General features: G+C 38.2%; 1 protein-coding gene across 2 annotated transcripts; it reads left to right on the forward strand.

Moving 5' to 3' along the window:
• The first annotated feature begins 243 nt into the window (after positions 1-243).
• Positions 244-20,360, forward strand: pfkfb3 (6-phosphofructo-2-kinase/fructose-2,6-biphosphatase 3). 2 transcript variants are annotated; one of them, XM_062996675.1, is made up of 16 exons: positions 244-514; positions 5,866-5,994; positions 7,033-7,129; positions 7,215-7,281; positions 8,510-8,584; positions 8,802-8,858; positions 9,028-9,152; positions 10,503-10,710; positions 11,045-11,191; positions 11,268-11,372; positions 12,767-12,896; positions 13,002-13,064; positions 14,376-14,440; positions 14,528-14,707; positions 15,042-15,064; positions 16,531-20,360. In XM_062996675.1, exons 1-16 carry the CDS (start codon positions 433-435, stop codon positions 16,583-16,585), a joined length of 1,608 nt encoding a protein of 535 aa, XP_062852745.1. In that variant the 5' UTR covers positions 244-432; the 3' UTR covers positions 16,586-20,360. The 2 variants fall into 2 exon arrangements, with proteins under 2 accessions (XP_062852745.1, XP_062852737.1); XM_062996667.1 differs by lacking the exon at positions 15,042-15,064 and having other exon boundaries at positions 18,079-20,360.
• Positions 20,361-22,072: the final 1,712 nt, after the last annotated feature.

Genomic DNA, 22,072 nt, shown 5'->3' on the forward strand with positions numbered 1-22,072 from the left:
ACGTATATACTGTAGATCACATATGGAATATCCGCTTTGTTTATGACGTCGCATCACTGATGCCTTTGAAGTCTGAACGCGTTCACTGGTTGCTATAGCGCTGTCAAGAGCCGCTTCCCAACTGATCCATAAGCGGACTTGTGCACTTGTTGGAAATCCTGACCAATCGTGTTTCAGAAGGCGTGGCTGGTTGTGATAAAGAAAGTGACCGGAGATCGGGCGGCTTTAAAAGGCGCATCTCCGTCATTCCGCCCTCCAGACTCAGAGCGGCTAAAAGAAAAAGAGCGTTTATGAACAAAAGGATTTTTATTTTTGATTTTTTTGCATAATAAAGCTTAAATCTCACATCAGAGCACAGCTTTTATTCGTTTATTTTTAGATTAATGCAATTTTACGGGGAGTAAAAGCCGGGTGCGCACAAATCAATAAGGAATGACCAGAGAACTGACCCAAACCAGGATCCAGAAGATCTGGATTCCATCAAAGGAGGAAAAACCCGCGATGACTCGCAAGTGTAAGTTTTTTCTATATCTAACATCAACTTGTTTAGGAGTTTAGATTTAATTCTACATTATTAGACCACTGCGTTTGATTCATTAGAATGTACAGGTATCACTAGTGATGATGAGAACTATGAACTCTCTCATTTATTCATTTATTCATTTATTCATTCATGTCCCCTGACTGTTTATGGTGTGTCCAGAACACCGAGTGCTGAGCTAAAACAAGCACCTGACAGGGCGCTAATTCATAGCAGGCCGACACATCTTTACTCACAGAATGACCACACAAGAGTTCAGTACAGCCAGTAACTGCTTTACAGCTTTACACGTGTTGTTGGACGGTAAATGGAAACATAATTACCTAAAGAAACCCCTAGCCGCACTACTCACCATTATACACCGTTAACATAACATTAAAACCACCTCCTGGTTTCTACACACTGTTCATTTTATTAGCTCCACTTACCATATAGAAGCACTTTGTAGTTCTACAATTACTGACTGTAGTCCATCTGTTTCTCTGCATGCTTTGTTAGCCCCCTTTTAATGCTGTTCTTCAATGGTCAGGACCCCCACAGGACCACCACAGAGCAGGTATTATTTAGGTGGTGGATCATTCTCAGCACTGCACTGACACTGACATGGTGGTGGTGTGTTAGTGTGTGTTGCGCTGATATGAGTGGATCAGACACAGCAGCGCTGCTGGAGTTTTTAAATATCGTGTACACTCACTGTCCACTCTATTAGACACTCCTACCTAGTTGGTCCACCATGTAGATCGCTCATCTACTGCTGCTGTTTGAGTTGGTCATCTTCAAAACCTTCATCAGTGGTCACAGGACGCAGCCCATGGAGCGCTGTTGGCTGGATATTTTTGGTCGGTGGACTATTCTCTGTCCAGCAGTGACAGTGAGGTGTTTAAAAACTCCATCAGCGCTGCTGTGTCTGATCCACTCATACCAGCACAACACACACTAACACACCAGCACCATGTCAGTGTCACTGCAGTGCTGAGAATGATCCACCACCTAATTAATACCTGCTCTGTAGTGGTCCTGTGGGGGTCCTGACCATTGAAGAACAACATGAAAGCAGGCTAAAAAGCATGTAGAGAAAAGAGAGATCAGTAATTGTAGAACTACAAAGTGCTTCTATATCAGACCTGGGCATTGTACGGCCCGCGGGCCACATCCGGCCCGCGAGACATCCCGAACCGGCCCGCATGAGGTTCGTGGCAATTAAAAATTAGATGTAAATAAATGTACATCAAACATGCACTATAACAGGATTGATTTTGACGAGAGCGCTGTCTTTAAATATCCGCAAGTTTCGATTTGCGTGTGCGCGAGTGTAATGTATCAGCTTCACTGTAATGCGAACAGAACTGAGTGTGATTGACGGTGGAGTTTTTAACAAGACACGAACTTCTGAATTGTTTATTTACTAAAGTCAGATGTAACGTTGGTTAAGGATCAGAATTTAGGCTCTAAATCGCTGTTGCGGTACTAAACAGAAATACAAGCATATGAACGATGTGGAGCGTCACACCTTAAGCTTCTCTAACTAAACTGCAAAAGCAACAAAGACTGTTTATAAAGTTTAACACGTCCAGAACTGAAGCAGTCAGGACCAGCTCTGTTATTTTAAAAATAATATTAAACAATAACAAAGGACTGAAAAACAAATGAGGTAATTAGACTCAAAACAAAATAGTGTAAAGTTTAAAAACCTGCACATTTTGTTCACATTTGTTTTTGCATTTGTTTGTTTAAATAGTGAAATAATGTTGATGTTTTTACTCTGCATACTTCTAATTTTCTAAATGTAACATCAAAACATTAACAGCTTATTAGAACTGTACAATTCACTGCTTTTCATAAAGAGTGGACAGTTGTAGCCTAGTGGTTAAGGTACTGGACTAGTAATCAGAAGGTTGCTGGTTCAAGCCCCACCACTGCCAGGTTGCTGCTGTTGGGCAATTGAGCAAGTCCCATAACCCTTAATTGTCCAGACTGTACACTGTAACTGTATTGTAAATGGCTTTGGATAAATGCGTCTGCTAAATGCTGAAAATGTAATGTAAATGTAAATAAAAAGATAAAATTAATATTGAGCAGAATTAAGTTCACCTTATTGGTCCGGCCCTCCACAACAGTCCGAGTTTCTTATGTGGCCCCTTGGAAAATATAATTGCCCACCCCTGTTCTATATGGTAAGTGGAGCTGATAAAATGGACAGTGAGTGTAGAAACAAGGAGGTGGTCATAATGTTATGCCTAATCGGTATTTTATATATATATTTTATATATATATATATATATATATATATATATATATATATATATATATATATATATATATATATATATATATATATATATATTAATATTGTTCTGCAAATGTTAATACAGTTATTTAATGAACTTCAAAAAAAGTAAAAGTAATAAAGCATGTTGTGCAAAATTTTAGACACACTTTGAGTTCCTAATTTACTCATTAATTAATTAACTTAAGCTACAAAAGAAAAACAATTAAAACATATCTCAGAATCCAATGTGAATTACTTTATGAACTTAAAACTGAAGGTTTTGGAGTGGCCCTCGCAGATTGCTGACCTAATATAATCTGTAGGTAAAACCTGAATATGCTGTGCATCAAAGTGTTTTCTAAACAATAACAAAATAAGTACTAGCTGCTTAGCATTTACAAGCTGTTATATCAGCTAAAAAGAGTTTAACTAAGTTCTGCCGTTCAGCTGTTTTGACATACAGATAAGTACAGAATGACCAGTGATGTCTACAGTATTATTAAGCCAGCCTAAAAGACATTGTGTTTTGCCTCACCAGACTTTAGCCCCTGTAATATGTTCATATTACATTTGATGTATTAAATACAAACACTAAAGTTAAAACAATGTGCTTGAAAAGACATCAGCGTTTTTTCTGCTTGAAATCAGGATGTCCGAGAAATACCCTATTGGCATTTTGGCAGACAAATATTGTATTAGTGGTCTGTTACATCTCTACCCACTGCATCTAATCGATTATCGTCTCCTGACCATGCCTGTGCAGTTTAATGAGATCATTGATGTTCTGCTGATCGAGCAGAGTTTAAGGCTGTCACGTTCTGTTACGGATGTTCTCATGAGCGGAAAGGAGAGGATTAATCCCTTAGTCTTTCCATTTATACACTCACCTCTGACAGTAATGAATAGAAACATGCACACATTTAAAGACAGGTGATTGGATGCCTTTATTTGTCATATAAGCATCTACACATCTGCAGTAGAATTACATTGTTTTTTTTCCTACATATCCCAGCTTGTTTGGAAGCTGCGATCAAGGCACAGGGTCGGTCGTTGTATGGCACCCCTGGAGCTGAGGGGGATAAAGCTCTTGCTCATGGACCCTACAGTGGCTGTATGGTAAAGCCAAGGTTCGAATTCGAACCTTTTAATTTATAGCCCAAATCTCTACCCACTATTCTGTTGCCATTGTTAAAGAAAATAATCACAAATGAGGATACAACACAATATCATATTTTAATTATTATTTGTAGTCAGAGGCTTTGATCTTAAACCCAACATTTCATTTATAATTGAACCAAACCAATACTTGTAATAGTATGTGCCAACAGTTTGTAGAATGCCCTTTCCTGTTCCAGTGTGACTGTACTCGTGTGAATAAAGTGAGGTCTATAATGACATGGATTGATAAGTTTGGTGTGGAGGAATGCCAGATGGCTCTAACCTCAGCCCCACTGAACACATTTGAGATCAATTGGAACTGTGATTGTGAGCCAGGCCTTTTTATCTAACATCAGTACCTGACCGCACAATTCTGTTGTGACTGAATGGGCACAACTTCCCACAGATACACTCAAAAATCTTGTGGAAAGCCTTTATAAAAAGATGCAGCTGCTCCGGTGGCGCAGCGGGTAAAACACACTAGCACACCAGAGCTGACATTTCAAACTCGTCGGTTCGAATTATGCCCTCTGCTAGCTGATTGATGGCGTCTGCACAGAGTCGAGGAATAATGGTTGATCAGGATGTGGCTCTCCATACACAAAGCTGATCCATATACAAACTCACCTCGTGCAGGTGCAGTCGGCTACTTCACACGTGTCGAAGGGGGCAATCAGAAGTGGAGATCAGCATCAGTAGAGAGGAAGCGTAAATGCAATCGGGTAATTGGATACGACAAGATTGGGAGGAAAACTGGGAAAAATGCAAAACAAAAAGCCGCAATGGAGGAGCCAACTACATATAGATGCAGATGGGTTTGAAAAGAAATGCTCAGCAAGCACACAGCCAGGTGTCTTCATACTTTTGGCCATGAAGTGTAACTACAAAGCACCTCAGTATTGGAATCAGTTCATAATCAGGGCTCTGAAATGGGAATCAGATTAAAGATGAAAGCAGTAGGATCAGGACATCCTGGTAGCTTAGCTTCCTTCTGATAGGTTGACTTATAGCCCATCTACAGTAGCTTGTAGAAGATATAATCGCTTGTTTATTCATCGTGCACATGTTGCTCATGTCCACGTTTTTGTGTGTTTGTAGCCTACTGAGGGCCGTCTCTAGCATGTGTTGTTTGGGTAATAAGTTGGGCATTTGAGCCAGGAAAAGGAAAAGGGAGGGAGAAAAGAGAAAGGATGTTCTCGCCTCATGCCAGCTCTGCCAATCCAGTCGCAGTCCAACACATTCGCTCACAGTGACCTAATTCTGTCTGAATCCTCCTGTGTGAAGAGGAAAAAAAGCTGAGGGGGGGGGGGGTGATGGGGGAGCAGTCTGGAAGAGGAAGGAGGTCACTGAGTTTATGCATACTCACCGTCTGTCTTTTGAGTCATGTGCTAGGACCTGCACAATAGAGCTGTCAGAACTCAAATACTTTGTGTTGATTTTGTCTGTTTTACCACCACTTTATCCTAGTCAGGGTTGTGGTGGGTCCAGTTCTCTGGCCGAAAGGCAGGAAACACTTCAGACAGGTTGCCAGTTCATCTCAGGACAAAAACACTCACATACAGGGCAATTTTACAAGCTCCGTTTAACCTGACTGCATGTATTTGGACTGTGGGAGGAAACCGGAGCTCCTGGAGGAAACCCACACAGACACAGGGAGAATATACAAACTCCACACAGAAAGGACCTGAACTGCTCCACCTAGGAATGGAACCCCAGACATTCTTGCTGTGAAGCGACAGTACAACCACCCACTGAGCCACCGTGCCGCCCTGCTGCCATTATGTTACATTTAAATGACTGAAATTAATAAATAAAAGCAAATTTTTTATGTGCTTGTGGTTATAAAATTGCTATGCACTTTTTACATTGTGTTTTCTTTTTTTTTTTTTTTTTGTAGCTGGTGGAGCTCCTCATCTGGCCAACCCTCCCACCGTCATAGTGATGGTCGGTCTGCCTGCTAGGGGCAAAACGTTCATGTCAAGGAAGCTCACACGCTACCTCAACTGGATTGGCATTCCAACTAAAGGTAACCACAGCAAACTCCAAATATCCTCCTGGTTTACAGTACATTTTAATTTGCACATGGGTTAAAGGCAGTGGTCACAAAGGTACTGGACTAGTAATCTGCAGGTTGCTTGTTCAAGCCCCCTAACCACCACTTAGTTGGGCTCCTGAGCGAGGCCCTTAACTTGCTTGTACTGTAGTGTTTACTATTGTAATTTTGTACTAAAACATGCGATACAAATATGCCTAAAAGTATGTAAAAACCCCTCCTTATTATAAAGTTGTGGTTTTAGGAACACTAATTGCTAACAGGTGTAAACAATCAGTAAATTAAACAAAATTCATGCTTCCAATTTTGTGGCCCTGACTTCAACCCCACTGAAAAACTTAAAATGAATTGGAATGTAGACTGTGAGCTAGCCCTTTTCATCCAACATGAGTACCCGATTTCACAAATGCTGTGTGACTGAATGGGTACGAATTCTTACAGACTTACTCCAAACTCTGTATTAATGCATATGGTTAGGATGTCAGGTGTCCACATACTTTTGGCCATATAGTCTATACAAGTATTTTTGTATTCCGAGATTATAAAGACTTCCCAAAGACTGTGCACATTTAAGTGTGTCATAACCTATAAAAATATTAAGTAGTAATTTATTTATTATCATTAACTGTTTTACCCTGGTCAGGATCACGGTGTCCTGGCGCTTCCTGGTAACACTGGGCACACTGCTGAAATATTATGCTGCTTATTGGGCATTTGCTTTTCTCCTGATATTACTACTAAATTATCATTTTTTGCAGCTATTTTAGACCAACTAGTGTACGCTCCTTTTAATTCCTTTTAATGTAATAGACTTAACAACAAATAATTGGTCACATTACCATGTTTTTAAAATGGGATGTACAACAAGCTCATGTTTAGGTGTCTAAATACTTTTGGCCATAAAGTGTATAAAGCAAAAATAACCTATTTATCAACTAGGTGCCAGCAGCAGTGTACCGATTGGTTAAATATAATTTAATTTTGAGTAACTGTTGCACTATGTTTTTTCAGTCTTTAACGTTGGAGAGTACCGCAGAGAGACGGTGAAGCACTACAGCTCCTTCGATTTTTTCAAAACAGAAAACAAGGAAGCTGTAAAAATCAGAGAGTAAGTAAACAATCAATGGCTGTTTTAATTCAAATTAATATCTTATAAATGCAATTTATAACTGTTAATGTATGTGTCCTTAAAGACAATGTGCCTTAGCTGCTCTACAAGATGTGAAGGCTTACCTGACTGAGAGGGGAGGTGAAATCGCAGTAAGTATTTTATTAAAATAAATTAAAAAACAAAACCCTCAGCTGATGCCTGTGCTGCATATTTGTCACAATGAATGATTTCAGATTATAAAAAAAAATGACGTTAAACAATTGGGAACCTGAGTCAAACAAAACAGCACAAACCTCTTATAACATTGCTACTATGACTCTTGGTAGAATGTTTTTATTCTGAAATGTTGTATTCAATTTTGCCAGACCCTAAGAGTTGTTATATTCAGTAATGTTTGGTTTGTCTAAAGTCATAAAAAAATTTCATTTCTTTAGATGTTTTTGGGAAATTTTAGGACTTCCTGTAGTTACTGAGACTCTTGGGTAGATTTATCACTGTTTCATTAGAATACACCAATCAGGCATAACATTATGACCACCTTCCTTACTGACTGGTCTGCAGCTATGCAGCCCCATACACAACAAACTGTGCTGCACTGTGTATTCTGACACCTTTCTATCAGAACCAACATGAACTTCTTCAGCAGTTTGGGCTACAGTAGCTCGTCTGTTGTATCGAACCACACGGGCCAGCCTTCGCTCCCTATGTGCATCAATGAGCCTTGGCCACCCATGACCCTATCGCTGGTTTACCACTGTTCCTTCCTTGGACCACTTTTGATAGATACTGACCACTGCAGACCTGGAACACTTTTTTTGGAGCAGTTTTGGAGATTCTGACCCAGTCGTCTAGCCATCACAATTTGGCCCTCGTCAAACTCACTCAAATCCTCACGCTTTTTCCTGCTTCTAACATCAACTTTAAATTTAAAATGTTCACTTGCTGCCTAATATATCCCACCCACCCACTAACAGGTGATAATCAGTGTTATTCACTTCACCTGTCAGTGGTCGTAATGGTTTTCCCGATTGGTGTATATTGGCTGTTTGAAGATAATGGCTCTTACTGTTGTTCCTTGAAGTCCTAGAGGCTTAGAAAGGCCGTATTACCCTATTCAGACTGAATTATTACAATACTGGCTAATGTTCTTTTAGAGACTTTGGCTTACTGATGAACTTTGATTAGGTAAAAAAATCATGTTTTTAAATTGTGTTGTGTTCACAGTGAAGTTCTCGTTGTGTAATATCATTTTGTTTAATGATCTGTAATTATTTAGTGTGACGAACATGCACTAACAGCGGCGATTGAAAAGAGGGTATTTCTTTTGCAAACCCACTGTGTATAAGCATGGATTCTTATAGTTGTCTCTGTTCACAGGTTTTTGATGCTACAAACACAACCAGAGACAGAAGAAACATGATCCTGGAGTTTGGTGCCGAGAACAATTTTAAGGTCGGTATTCAACCATAGTGATTGTATTTTGTTTAGTTGGTAGACACTTTGACACATCCAAGCCCATGATTAAAAGCCTTCCACAAGAACACAGAGGTGATAGTAATAGCATTTAAAAATACAACCTTTCAGTTTTTAATGCAGGACTACAACACTTGGGCTACACACTGGAATGTTGTTATTAAACTGCACTGACTCAGATGTTTTTCTCATGCAGATCTTCTTTATTGAGTCTGTATGTGAGGACCCAAGTGTCATTGCAACCAATATCATGGTATGTATGCAACAGGCAGCCAACTACTATTAAAAACAGTTTATTAAACATTCTTGTCTCAATGTGTCAGACTATTATGTAGTTGTAAACTGTTAAGAGATATCCTTACTATTTGTATTATACCAGAAACACCAGTGTGCCATGTAAACCTCAGTTTGTTTATAAACAGGAGGTGAAGGTGTCATGTCCTGACTACCAGGACTGTAACAAGACAGACGCCATTGAGGATTTTCAGAAAAGAATTGAGTGTTACAGAGTGAACTATCAGCCGCTGGATCAGGATGATTATGACAGGTACCTCTATAAACAGGGGGTTGTTGTCTTAACTGCCCTGTTCATAAAACATCGCTAACACTCTCTCAGGATCCGACATTTCCTCACACTTACAAGTTCACTGTCTATTAAATAACTTAATAAAAGTTATTGCCAATTTTTTATAATCTCTGCTATTGTGTTAGTTACAGTGCATTTTTTTATATATGTCAACACAAACTAAACCTGAATTAAAACGTTCCTTTATTGAACCAAGATCAATTAATCATTCAGTTTGACTAACTGAACACAGGCAGGCTTGATCAGTCTTGTAGAATAGAAATCTCACTTACCTTCAACTTTACTATTAATGGAAAGAGAAGCTGGCCATACAGGAACACTATGCCATAATCTAAGACAAAAACACTTGCTGTTTTAGTCTGAAAAGGTTTACAAAGCCATTTCTGATGCCCAAGAACACAATCAGCTCAACAGCGTTTTCTGGTCTGTTGGTCCTAGATGCTGTAAAGTTGTTTTTAAACAGTGTCTACTGTAAAAAGCGCCAGACAAATAAATTTGACTTGACTTGAATCATCTACCCAGGAGTGACTGTTTCGGTCAGGGACAACTCATCCAAAAATTCACCAAAGATCCTCTTAAAATGTCCAGAACTGTAAACGTCTTTAGCCTTGGTTATTTTTTTTTACTCCACTACACAGAATAAAATATGTAAAGATTGAATTGGTTTAAGGGTTGCAGGGACTGAGATCCAAAGTAAACATCAGTGCTCAAACATTTGTGACAAGACTGGGTATGTTAGAAAATTAAAGCAGTTCTGTAAAGAAAAGTGGAGCTAAAATTAATGATGTGAAAGACATGAAGACGTCATTTTTCAAAGAGGTAATATTGGATGACTATGTTTAATAAATAAATACATTAGTTTTTTTTTCTAAATTTCTTTGTGTGTATTACCATGTTTTGTGTATTTTTGTGTCTTTATTGATTCAGTCTGACAAATATGCAATAGCAGAGGCATTTGGAAAAGTGGCACTATTGTTTCCCAACAACATAGTTGTAAATCTGATGCAAAAATACGACAACATTGGCTGCTCCTGAACTTGTTATTTACTTAAAATTAAATGCACCCAGTTAAATGTAATTAAACATTAAATCAAGCACCTACAGTAAATCTTTTGAACTCATCACTCAGTGTTTTTAGAGATAAGAGGACAGGCTCAGTCCGCCTAATTACTGTTATGATTGCATGGCTGCATAAGTCTAGTCAGGAAGACAAAACACCATCTTTTATTTGTGGCACTATAATAAACAGAACAGGATGATTAAACAGAAGAATACCTGCTGCATAACTAACCCAGTTCTCCATACTTTTAGGAACTTGTCCTTTATCAAAGTAATCGATGTGGGCCGTCGGTTCCTCGTAAACCGAATCCAGGATCACATCCAGAGCCGCATCGTTTACTACCTTATGAACATCCACATCCAGCCGCGCTCCATCTACCTGTGCAGACATGGAGAAAGTCAGCATAACCTGCAGGGTCGTCTGGGAGGAGATTCGGGCCTCTCCACCTGTGGAAGAAAGGTACAGCTAACAGAAAAGGATCAAGTTTTACAAAAAAACATAGGGTTTCTTTCCACCTTATAAAAAAGCAGAAGGTGAATTGGTCGCTGTAAATTTTGGCTGGGTTGTGAGTAAATGAGTAAACACGGTGTCTGTTGCCCAGCAATGGATTGGCACTGGGTCCAGGGTTTATACATGCCTTGAGCCCAGTGTTTCCTTGTGCCGCTGGGCATACTACGACCCTGACCAGGATGAATGAATGCATTGTATTAAATGTAATATATATACACAGTTTTTGTTAAAGCTATCACTGTTGTTTTATTTCTTTTGACTGATCTACTCTGTCACTGAACAGTTCTCTACAGCTCTGGCTAAGTTTGTTGAAGAGCAGAAGCTGACAGATCTGAAGGTGTGGACGAGCCAGCTGAGGAGAAGCATACAGACGGCCGAGGCACTCAACGTAGCGTACGAGCAGTGGAAAGCTCTGAACGAGATCGATGCTGTATGTTCATCTCCTTTCAGACTTGCTACAGTTTGTACTATAGTCTGTATAGTAAACCCTGTATGTGTGTGAACAGGGTGTGTGTGAGGAGATGACCTATGAGGAAATAAGGGAGCGTTACCCTGAAGAGTTTGCTCTCCGAGACCAGGACAAGTTTTATTACCGCTACCCCACTGGAGAGGTGAGAGACCATGAGTCACATTTAGTTTAAACCTGGTGCTGTAAAATCAGTGATAATGTACAGTATGATGCATCCAGTATACTACATTAATGCCTACATTTACACCTTTACTGTGTCTGGTTCAAACCAGGGTGTGTTTTTTACAAGTCAGGTCAAACAACTTATCAGTACATTTTAGTTAAATTAAATAAATGAAGCATGTTGACTAAAAGTATATAAATAAGCCTTCATTTTTATATATACACATCAACACATGTACAGTACAATAAAATTATTTTTCATGCATATCCCAGCCTGTTTAAAAGCTGGGGTCCCAGTCTCTAAAGCCAAGGGTCTTGCTCAAGGGCTGGATTCAAACCCTTAGCCCAGAGTCCAAACCACCGAGCTACCACAGCCCATAAACATGCATAATGTTATTAAAGTTGCTGTTTCATATGTTTTCTTAATTAGGAGTTCAGGAAAGTCTTTATTATCATTTCAGCTATATACAAGTACATATTGAAATGAAACAACATTCCTCCAGGACCAGGGTGCAACACAGAACACAAGTACAAAACAACACAATACACACAGTGCAGATAAAAACAGGACAGGAGCAAAGACATGAGTAGTGTTAAATAACAATGAGTGGCAAAACATATTCTAATATACAGTTAGCAGCGTAGGGTTTATAAGGTATGCCATTCTTTATAATTAAAGAATTTAATTAATAATGAATTAATTAATAATTCAGCTAAAGGCAAATCACATATTGTTTTAAAATGAGTCTGATTCCAATCTGTGGCGTATCTGATCATCTTATTACCTACAGTAAATACAACCATAAAGATACTGATTGAATCCTGTATCCTGTGCATGTATGAATTGTGACATCATAAACATGGATAGATGGATGGATTTAAAATACAACAACAACAGTAATAGCAACAAAATACTACTACTACTACTACTACTAATAATAATAATAATAGTAATAATAATCATCATTGTTAACATATTATCAGCTCATTTACTCAGTTAACAAGTATCCAATCAGCAGGTAGAGTAAAGCCCTCACTGTTCACAGGCTTTAGTGACCTGGATCAATTCCTTGTATCTAGTCACTATCCCAAGACATGCAGAATATAGATTGGCAGCGGCCCATAGGTGTGAGCAAGTAAATATGAAGCGATGGCTGACTGCATTCCATAAATCCAGGTTTTACTTCATCCATACGCCCAACACAACCCAGATTTTCTATGTTTGTCCCAGGCTTGGAAAATCTCCTACAAAGAACTAAAATACGAAAGACCACCATCATCAAACCAATAACGACAAGGTGGCATTTGTCAATCCGTCTGCCTGTTTGACAAAATTGATGGCTATACATCCAATGTTCCTCTGTTTCCCTGCAGTCCTACCAGGACCTGGTACAGCGGGTGGAGCCGGTCATCATGGAGCTTGAGAGGCAGGAGAACGTTCTGGTCATCTGTCACCAGGCTGTCATGCGCTGCCTGCTTGCGTACTTCTTGGATAAGAGTGCTGGTAAGATGTGTGTAAATGATCTCGGTAAAGCTAAGATTACATTGTGTTATGTATGTAAATGCTTCTGTGATGTGCTTGACCGTATTGTTGGTCTTCTGGCTGCAGATGAGATGCCTTACCTCAAGTGTCCACTCCACACTGTGCTGAAACTCACCCCGGTGGCTTACGGTGAGAACACTGGCCTTATTTGCACTAGGAAACATTACCATATTTATCAGATGTACACTCTTTGTTCTACAGTGTGCTGCTAGTGGTTAGTTTCCATATTATGTACCCTGGGGGGTATTGATTAACAGGGGTGGATCTATTAGCATTTTGTGAGGCTAATTTAATTTTCCACTCAGCAGTAGAAGCAGAAGTAGCTGATGGTCAATAAACCAGATTGAAATAGGGTACATGCCCTCTATTTAATATTTATTCCTATTAATATATGTGTGATTAGGCCTAAACTTTTATTTCTTTTGTTTATCATTTACAGTTCCAGTATTTTGTGTTTATTTCTGTCTTCTTTTATTACTACAGAAACTAGTTTGTATTATGTTTCTGTTTAATTTTAGTGACTTTGGGTATGAATAGCAAATTAATTGTAATGCTGCACCAATTTTATTGCTTTTTTCCTACAGTAAAATGTAAACCCATAATGCACTTATTTATGTTTTAGATAAAACAAAAATATACATTATATAGACAAAATTATTAGGACACCCATTCTAATTCTTAAATTCATGTTTTTCAACCACGTCAATTGCTAACAGGTGTAATAAACCAATTATATAAAGTATAAAAGAAATGTTATGACCACATTTCTGACTGAATAGGCACAAAATCCCCTATACTTTAAAGTCTTGTGAGAAGCCTTCTGGAAAGGGTGGCTGTTGGTAACGCTGAAATGATCACATAGAGGTCACTCTATTTTACAACCCCAAATCAGAAAAAAGTTGGGACAGCATGGAAAATGCAAATAATAAAAACATTGTTTCTTACATTTACTTTTATTTGATGTCACTTTTACTTTTACTTGACTTTTATTTGATGTCAGAGAGGATGAACCTGAGATTTTTCATGTTTTGTCTCCTCAACTTCATTTCATTTATTAATAAACATCCATTCCTGCATTTCAGACCTGCAACACATTCCAAAAAAAGTTGGGACAGTAAAGCATTTACCACTTTGTAATGTTGCTATTCCTTTTACACACTTAAAAGATGTTTTGGCACCGAGGAGACCAAGTGATTTAGTGTTTCAGATTTTATTTAGTCTCATTCTTCCTGCAAACAAGTGCAACATTTTTTGTAAATTAATTGCAACTCAGTTATGAAAACAAAAATCCATGAATTTTTTAGTGTTATTTATTATTACTGTAAGGAAAAAGTATCCAGTCTAAATATTCAGATTGCTTGGTAAAATCAGAGCTTGTTAATCTGGTCTTCCAAAGCAAACCCTATCATATGTATTAAGCTGTGTTGCTTTTGTTTTTAGGGTGTAAAGTGGAGTCTATCTCGTTGAACATTGAAGCAGTGAACACACACCGGGACAGACCTGAGGTAAAAACACAGCACAAAACAAGACAAACAAAGAAACACTTTTGAGTTAAACTAAGAAACTATAATATTATTATTTTACTTCATTAGGAGCTAAAGAGAAGTCAAGGCACTCTGATCAGGAGGAACAGTGTCACACCTCTAACCAGTCACGAACCGACGAAGAAGCTTCGTATGGAAGGACTGGATGATCCTTCTATCCCAGAGCTCACCCCCGCACCCCTGCCTTTCTGTGCTAGTGCCAACAACTCCATTACACTGTCCACACAGGTAAAATATGAAACACTCACAGTGTGGATGTTGATGTGAACGTATGTACGTGTTTGGCATTGTGTATTCTATATCTACACTATATGGCTGAAAGTATTTGGACACCTGGCCAAGAGCTTGTTTTCCCTAAACTGTTGCTGCAAAGTTGGAAGCATTTAATTCTCATTACACCTGTTAGCATCTGTTGTGGTTGAAACACATACATTCAAGAATAAGAAAGGGTGTCCCAATACTTTTGTCTATATAGTTTATCTATATGCATTCATTTATTCATCACTCAGACACACTCTTCTTTATTCCATTCATTTTCCTTATGCACCTCTCACTGCTACAGCACTGGCTTGGCCTTGCATGTCTGTAAGTATCACATAGTCCAGCTCCTAAAAGAAACCCAAATAGCTTTCAGTGAGCTGATAGTGTAAAATAAATATTACAGTGCACAGCTGTTATTGGGGTTTTCCCATTTGCTGGGCTGGGGTTCCCCTGCAATTCTGAACAGGATGAAGTTGTAACAATAGATGAATTAATTAATTCATTAAAAAAATACGAAATAACTTGCTGTATGAAAAGAGAATCATGGAAAATGAGAAAACTAAAATAAAAAAACGAATAAACTTAAAAGAAAGATTTAAGTGGTAGAGTAATCAACGCAAGCAAGAAACACAATCATGAGATAAAGAAAGTAGGAAAAACAGAAGCAAAATGTTAGAAATACATACAATGAAAAGAAAAAGAAAAGTAAACATAAAGGCGAGAAAAGAAAAAAAGAAATGAATAAAAAAGAAACAAAGAAAAAGAAAGTAAAAAGAAAGAAACAAAGGTGAGAAAAGAAAAAAGAAAGAAAAAGAAAGAACAAGAAGGTAAAAAGAAAGAAAAAGAAAAGTAAACATAGGCAAAAAAAGAAGTAAGAAAGAAAAAGAAAATAAAAAGAAAAAAGAAGACAAGAAAGAAAAAAAGAAAGAAAAAGAAAGTAAAAAGAAAGAAAGAAAAAGAAATTAAAAAACAAAGTAAAAAGAAAAAGAAGGTAAATAAATAAATAAAAAAATGAAGAAAGTAAAGAAGGAAAAAAAGAAAGAAGAAAGAAAAGAAAGAAAGAAAGACAGAAAAAGAGACAGAAAGAAAAGAAAGTAAAAAAAAAAGAAAAAAGAGAAAGAAAGAAAAGAAGGTAAAAAGAGAAAAAAGAGAAAGGAAAAAAAGTAAGTAAACATAAACAAAGAAAAAAGAAAGAAAAGAAAGTAAAAAGAGAAAGAAAGTAAAAAGAGAAAGAAAGAAAAAAAAGTAAAAAGAGAAAGTAAGTAAAAAGAGAAAGGAAAAAAGTAAAAAGAGAAAGAAAGAAAGAAAGAAAGAAAGAAAGAAAGAAAGAAAGAATCGAAAAAGAAAAAATGAAAAGGAGAAAGAAAAGAAAAGAAAAATACGTCAAGAATAAATGTATAGAAATGAGTATGAGAAAGAGAGAGAAGGGTGGAATCATCTTGCCTGTGTAAACTGTGACATCGTATATGCACTAAAAGTATGATTGTGACATCACATAGACAATCCTACTGGACTGAGAAGTGCTATGAGAACAAAAACAACAACAAAAACAAGACAACACAAAGCTCGCCTTGTGAACACTGAATGCATCATCCCCTCCTAAACTGGCATTACTCTGCATTATGAGCTGTGTAACCCTGTGGCGTGTGTGTAGACTGTGTTTGTATCGGCTGCCGGTAGCTTGTTAGCATGCATGTCTCCTCACTCTGCTTTTCTTTTAACACTTTGTTACATCATCTAACAACTGTCTCATCTTTCTGTGTCCCTGCCTGTGTTCTGCATGTGTAAAGACGCTCTGTGTTCCACTACCTGACAGTGGTGTCTGTACTGCTGTTTCAGAGGTAATATTTACACCTCTCGTCCTGCACAGTGACCCGCTCACTCCTGTGGTTTTAGTAACAAGGGTTAAACTGAGACATTTGCCGACGTTAGAAGCCGAGCAGTTGGAACAATTAAAACCTACATTGACTCCAAAATAAAACTAAGGGTAATTTGGACTCCCTGTGATAGAAAAGCATATGGATTATGTTAGGCCACTGTTGTAAATACTTTTAATGCCATAGAATCAAGAACATACACTGTACGGCCAAAAGTATTTGGACACCTCACTGTAAGCTTGTGACCTCTATAACTACAGCCACTCTTCTGAGAAGGCTTCTCACAAGACTTGGAAGTATGTCTGTGGAGATTTGTACCCATTCAGCCAATAGAGCATTTGTATGACTGGGCACTGATGTCAGGTGATGTTTCAGTTCATGCCAAAGCTGTTGAGTGGGGCTGAGGTCAGGGCTCTGTGCAGGACACTGGAGTTTCTTTAGATCAAGCCTTTCTTCATGTATTTACTTTTGTGGCATTTAGCGGACGCTTTTATCCAGAGCGACTTATAATAATGGCTGAACACAATTCATTTGAACAATTAAGGGGTTAAGGACCTTGTTTAGAGGCTCAACAGTGGCTACTTGGCAATGGTGGGCTTGAACGGCAACCTCCTGATTGCTAGTCCAGTACCTTAACTACTGAGCTACTGCTGCCCTTATTTAGCAATGCACTTAAAAACCATCATATAGCACCATATGAACAAAATACGAAACTAAATTAAACATAATCTCCCATTTTAGCGCCTTAAATTTGTCTTCCTCTGCTGAGAGATACCCGATTGCATCCGAAGAGAGCACGCCGCTGTACAGCCCTCCTCTTCTCGCCCCTGCATTTCGCACAGGCGTCTCTTCCGCCAATCAGGGTCCTTACACAGTCTATGAAAAGCCACCCACCCACACATAGTCTGGCCCCCAGCCTGCAGATACGGTGGCTAATTAGTATCTGCTGCAGGCACTGCCAATTACGCCCTCCAGATGGTGCCCAGCCGACCGGTAGCAACTGTCGAGTTTCAAACTGAGGACTACATAAACATAATTTTTTTATTGTAGTTTTTGTTAAAAAGATTTGGTGATTTATTATTTTTAAACAAAAAACAAAAAAAAAAACTCTTTAATTAGTGAATGTTGTTACTGGACAAAGAAGCGAGAGAGACTGCCACGGCATGTTAGTGACATGTACATTTTTAGAGTATTTAGGTATTTGTAGCTCAGTGGCTAAGGCAATGGACTAGTAATCAAAAGGTTGCCAGTTCAAGCCCCACCACTTGACACTGCTGGGCCCCTTAGCAAGGCCCTTAACTCTCAGTTGTCATAATTGTAAGTCGCTTTGGATGAAAGCGTCTGTTAAATACTGTACATGTATGTAAACTTTAACTGTACACGCCTGTATGTAAAATCTGTTGTCCAGTTGAACATTAAGCAGATTTCTAACCAATCACACTGAATGTGTTTTTGATGCAGAACCTGAACAGACGCCCAACTGAGATGCATGAGATTGCCCAGCTCTGTCAGTGACTCCATTCACCACAGGAAGTAACAGCCCCAAAAACTTATACAGAAGTAAAGGACCATTCAGTTCCTGTCTTTACCAAGATTGGCATTGGGTGTCCACATGGATAATGAAGATGGTGAGCAGGAGTGTGTGTGTGTGTGTGTTTATGTACTTAAGGACGTGGAGCAGAAAATAAGCACTGTGTTATGGATCAGTGACTCAGCTCATCCACGATCACATCACCGTTCGGCTCTTTCTCCTCACAATCACATCCTTTCATCACCTGATGACTCACGGCCACGTACAGACCCGAGTTTTAGATACGAGCATGATGTTGAAGATGACGCACTGCCCACCTGTAATAACACCAAAGACTGTCAGAAGATGTGTTTGTGTGGGTGTGTGGGCGGATTTATTTATGTGCACACTGTCATATGCTGGTTGTCTTATAAATACTAGTCACTGATGCAGTAAATCAGGGCTGAACAGTAATGGCTAAATAATCACACTTTAAAAATCAATATTGGAATTCTAATTGTTTAAAATGACAAGTCAATCAGTTTAGGAACAAAATATTGTCGTATTTTCGTTTTGGCCAAAAGTATGTGGACACCTGCTACCTTATCGCCAGCAAATTCATATGGAGCTAGTTTTTTCAAAAGCATCAGTTGTGAGGCCATTGATATTTGACAGTAAAGTCTGGCTCATAGTCAGCATTCCAATTCTTCCCAAATGTGTTGGAAAAAATTTAGATTGGGATTAGGCCAATCGTAGGCAAACAACGTATGGCCAAAAGTATGTGGACACCTGCTACCTGATCGCCACCAAATTCATATGGAGCTAGTTCCCTAAAACAGAGGTCCCCCAACCACCGGGCCACACAGAAAGAATAAATAATTAGATATCGCTTCATCAGCAGTGAAAACACTGCTTTTATTTTCAACACACGGGTGTTTATCGTCTCATATCACCCCCAGGTGGAAGCAGCGTCTCGTTGCAGCGAAAAAGCTCATTTGTGAGCAGTATAATTATTCTATTTTAAGTCCCTCCGCCCCGCCGGTGCGTGAGATTATATTTTATATTAAAACCGGTCTGTGGTGCAAAAAAGGTTGCTCTAAAAGCATTAGTGGTGAGGCCATACATATCTTCAAATAGTTACAACACAGTTGGAAGGACACGAACCTTGAGAATGTCATTGTATGCTGAAGCATTAAGATTTCCTTATTGCTAAATAAGATAATCCAGTCCACGCCACACACACACACACACACACACACTGCCAAACCCAGATTAATTCATCCTTTAGATTGCTAGCACGAATTAATAATAAAATATCACGCTACACATCACTCTAACTAACACTTAGCACTGTGCATGGTAGCAGTGTGTGTCTACATCTACTTTTGGCCATTTGGTGTACATTATAAATACAATTAGATACATTGTGCAGCCCACTTCACAGATCATTTGATTTTCATGTCTCTAATGTTTTATAAACGATGTACCGCTGCTGCTTTGTCAGTTTGAGATGCACTGAGCGATTTTTCTAGACGGTATTTTTGATTAATGAAGATATATTTATGATATCATGACGTGGTATTTGTATGAGATTACTGTTATGTTACGTGTATGTTTTGTGTTTCTAACTGGAGTGTGTTTGTAATAATGGAAGGGAGTGTTTAAATGTGCTGTAATGTTTATTTATTGTAGTGTGATGAAGAAGGTTGTTTTTTACTAAACGTATGAATGAGTATGAATTTCCTAGGGTGCCTAGTGCTTTGGCTTTAGGGCCAACAATGCTTCTGGTACTAATAATCTTTAGATTATACCACCTTTAGATTTATTTTATTGTTTTAACTTTTTAGGACTGTTTGATTAATATTTGAATTTCCATAAATGCTTAATGATAAATGTTTACATTAGTTATTTTAGACTGAAACACACTTTAGGATTAATGATGTTAGTATTTTTTTAAAGAATCAATGCTGTAAATGCACTTTGATAGCTGTGGTTTGCCTAAAATGCTAACATAAAGTAGGTGTCATGTATTTTCATGCTCTTAACCGTTAGACTTGTTCCTGCTTATTTTGATACTTGAATATTTTATAAAGCTCAGTTATTTATTCTTAGGTTGTATATATGCACTTTTAATATGAGGTATTTTCTTAGTTTAGTTTATGGCTCATTCAACTCCCCTAAACTGTCTATTTATAAGGATTTGCTTTTACTGTATTAATAAATAACCTGAAAAAAAAATAACAATGCTTGGTGTTTTATTATTTGTTTAAAATGCAATGATGAAAGCACCCAGGTGGCGCAGCGGGATATTCTGCTAGCACACCAGCGCCGAGATTCTGAACTCCTCGGTTTAAAACTCTGCGTTGCCACTGGTCGGCTGGGCGCCGTCTAGCGGGCATAATTGGCAGTGCCTGCAGCAGACACAGTTCTGCTAGAGTGGGATGACCGGACTATGTGGGTGGGGACTTCAAACGCTGTGTAAGGACCCTGATTGGCAGATAGAGAGGCGCCTGTGCAGAGTGCATAGGTGAAAAAGGGTTCCGCAAAGGGCTGCCTCTCCTTGTTGGTCAATGGTGCCTGCAAAGAGATGAGGGATAATAGGGGTCAGTGTTTGACTCTCCATGCGCAATACAGATCTCCATGTGAACCTGTCTCGTGCAGGTAAAAAGAAGTGGTCAGCTATTGCACATGTCAAAGCTGGGGTGTCACAACTCTCCTCGGTCAGAGTGGTCTGAGGTAGTACAAAGGAAGTGAAATATAAGATAAGATAGCCTTTTATTATCCCACAGGGGAAATTTGTAATGTTACAGCAGCTTTCAAAAATATAAAGATATAAAAGTGTTTACACATATATTAAAAAAATAGAAATAGAAATGTAAGGATATATAAAAGAATATAAAAAAAATACAATTTTAAAAAGTTGAGCAAATATTGCACTGTTTTATAAAATGTATTGCAGAAAGTACAACAGGTATTGCACAGATTTTAAGGTATTGCATATGGTTCAGGTTTATATTAAATAAGTGCAGATATAAAACCATATACATTACCGTGACGGAGATGATTGTCTGTGCTTGGGGCAGTGCTGGTTATAACGTCTGACAGCAGAAGGTAGAAAGAAGCTGTGGTATCTCTCCTTCGAGCAACGCAGGTGGAGAAATGTGATTGGGTGGAAAATTGTGGAAAATGCATTAAAATGTAATATAATCAATTTTTATTTTTCTTTACACTGATTGTTGATAAAAGTCTGTATTGTCTACCAATATAATCTAATTTTTTCTATCTTGCTTACTTCTTGTATTATCATAACCCAACTAAATGGTTTACAATTGAATCGATAATAAACACAATATTAAAAGTGAATGAATTTTTAAAGCCCTGATATGGACTGACTCTCTGTCCAGGGTATTTCTATGTTTCGCTCAGGTTTCTAGGTTAAACTGTAACTGTTGCAACCCTGACCAGGATACAGCACTTGATTGAAATGTAGTTGTAGCCACTCTCACAAATTCTACTAATCAAATACAGGCCTGTAATGTTTTTTGTATATATTTTTTATAATTTATTAGTATCATTTCCTCAGCTCTCAGTCGTCTCATTGTTAGGATTGTTTAGACAATCACTGTCCCTAATTTAATCCAAATCTCTTTAATACTAAGTCCAAATTGAGTCAAACCACCATCATCTATTGTTTCTCATACGATGACATTTTTCCTCCTTATGCAACAACATAGCAACACTGAACACGTCATTTCAGGCATGTGATATATTTTATCAGATAAAAGATAAACAAGAAAATGGAATGAGGAAATAACCTGCTATAATCAAAGCATTACAACAGTTTTTACATAGACTATCTGTGCATGATATTAGTTTCAACACTATTTTGAAATATAAATGAATGACCTAGTAATTATTAACCTAACCAAGGTCAGTAGATTACTG

Source organism: Trichomycterus rosablanca, chromosome 1, assembly GCF_030014385.1.
Source record: "Trichomycterus rosablanca isolate fTriRos1 chromosome 1, fTriRos1.hap1, whole genome shotgun sequence".
In the NCBI taxonomy this organism is placed as follows: Eukaryota; Metazoa; Chordata; class Actinopteri; order Siluriformes; family Trichomycteridae; genus Trichomycterus; species Trichomycterus rosablanca.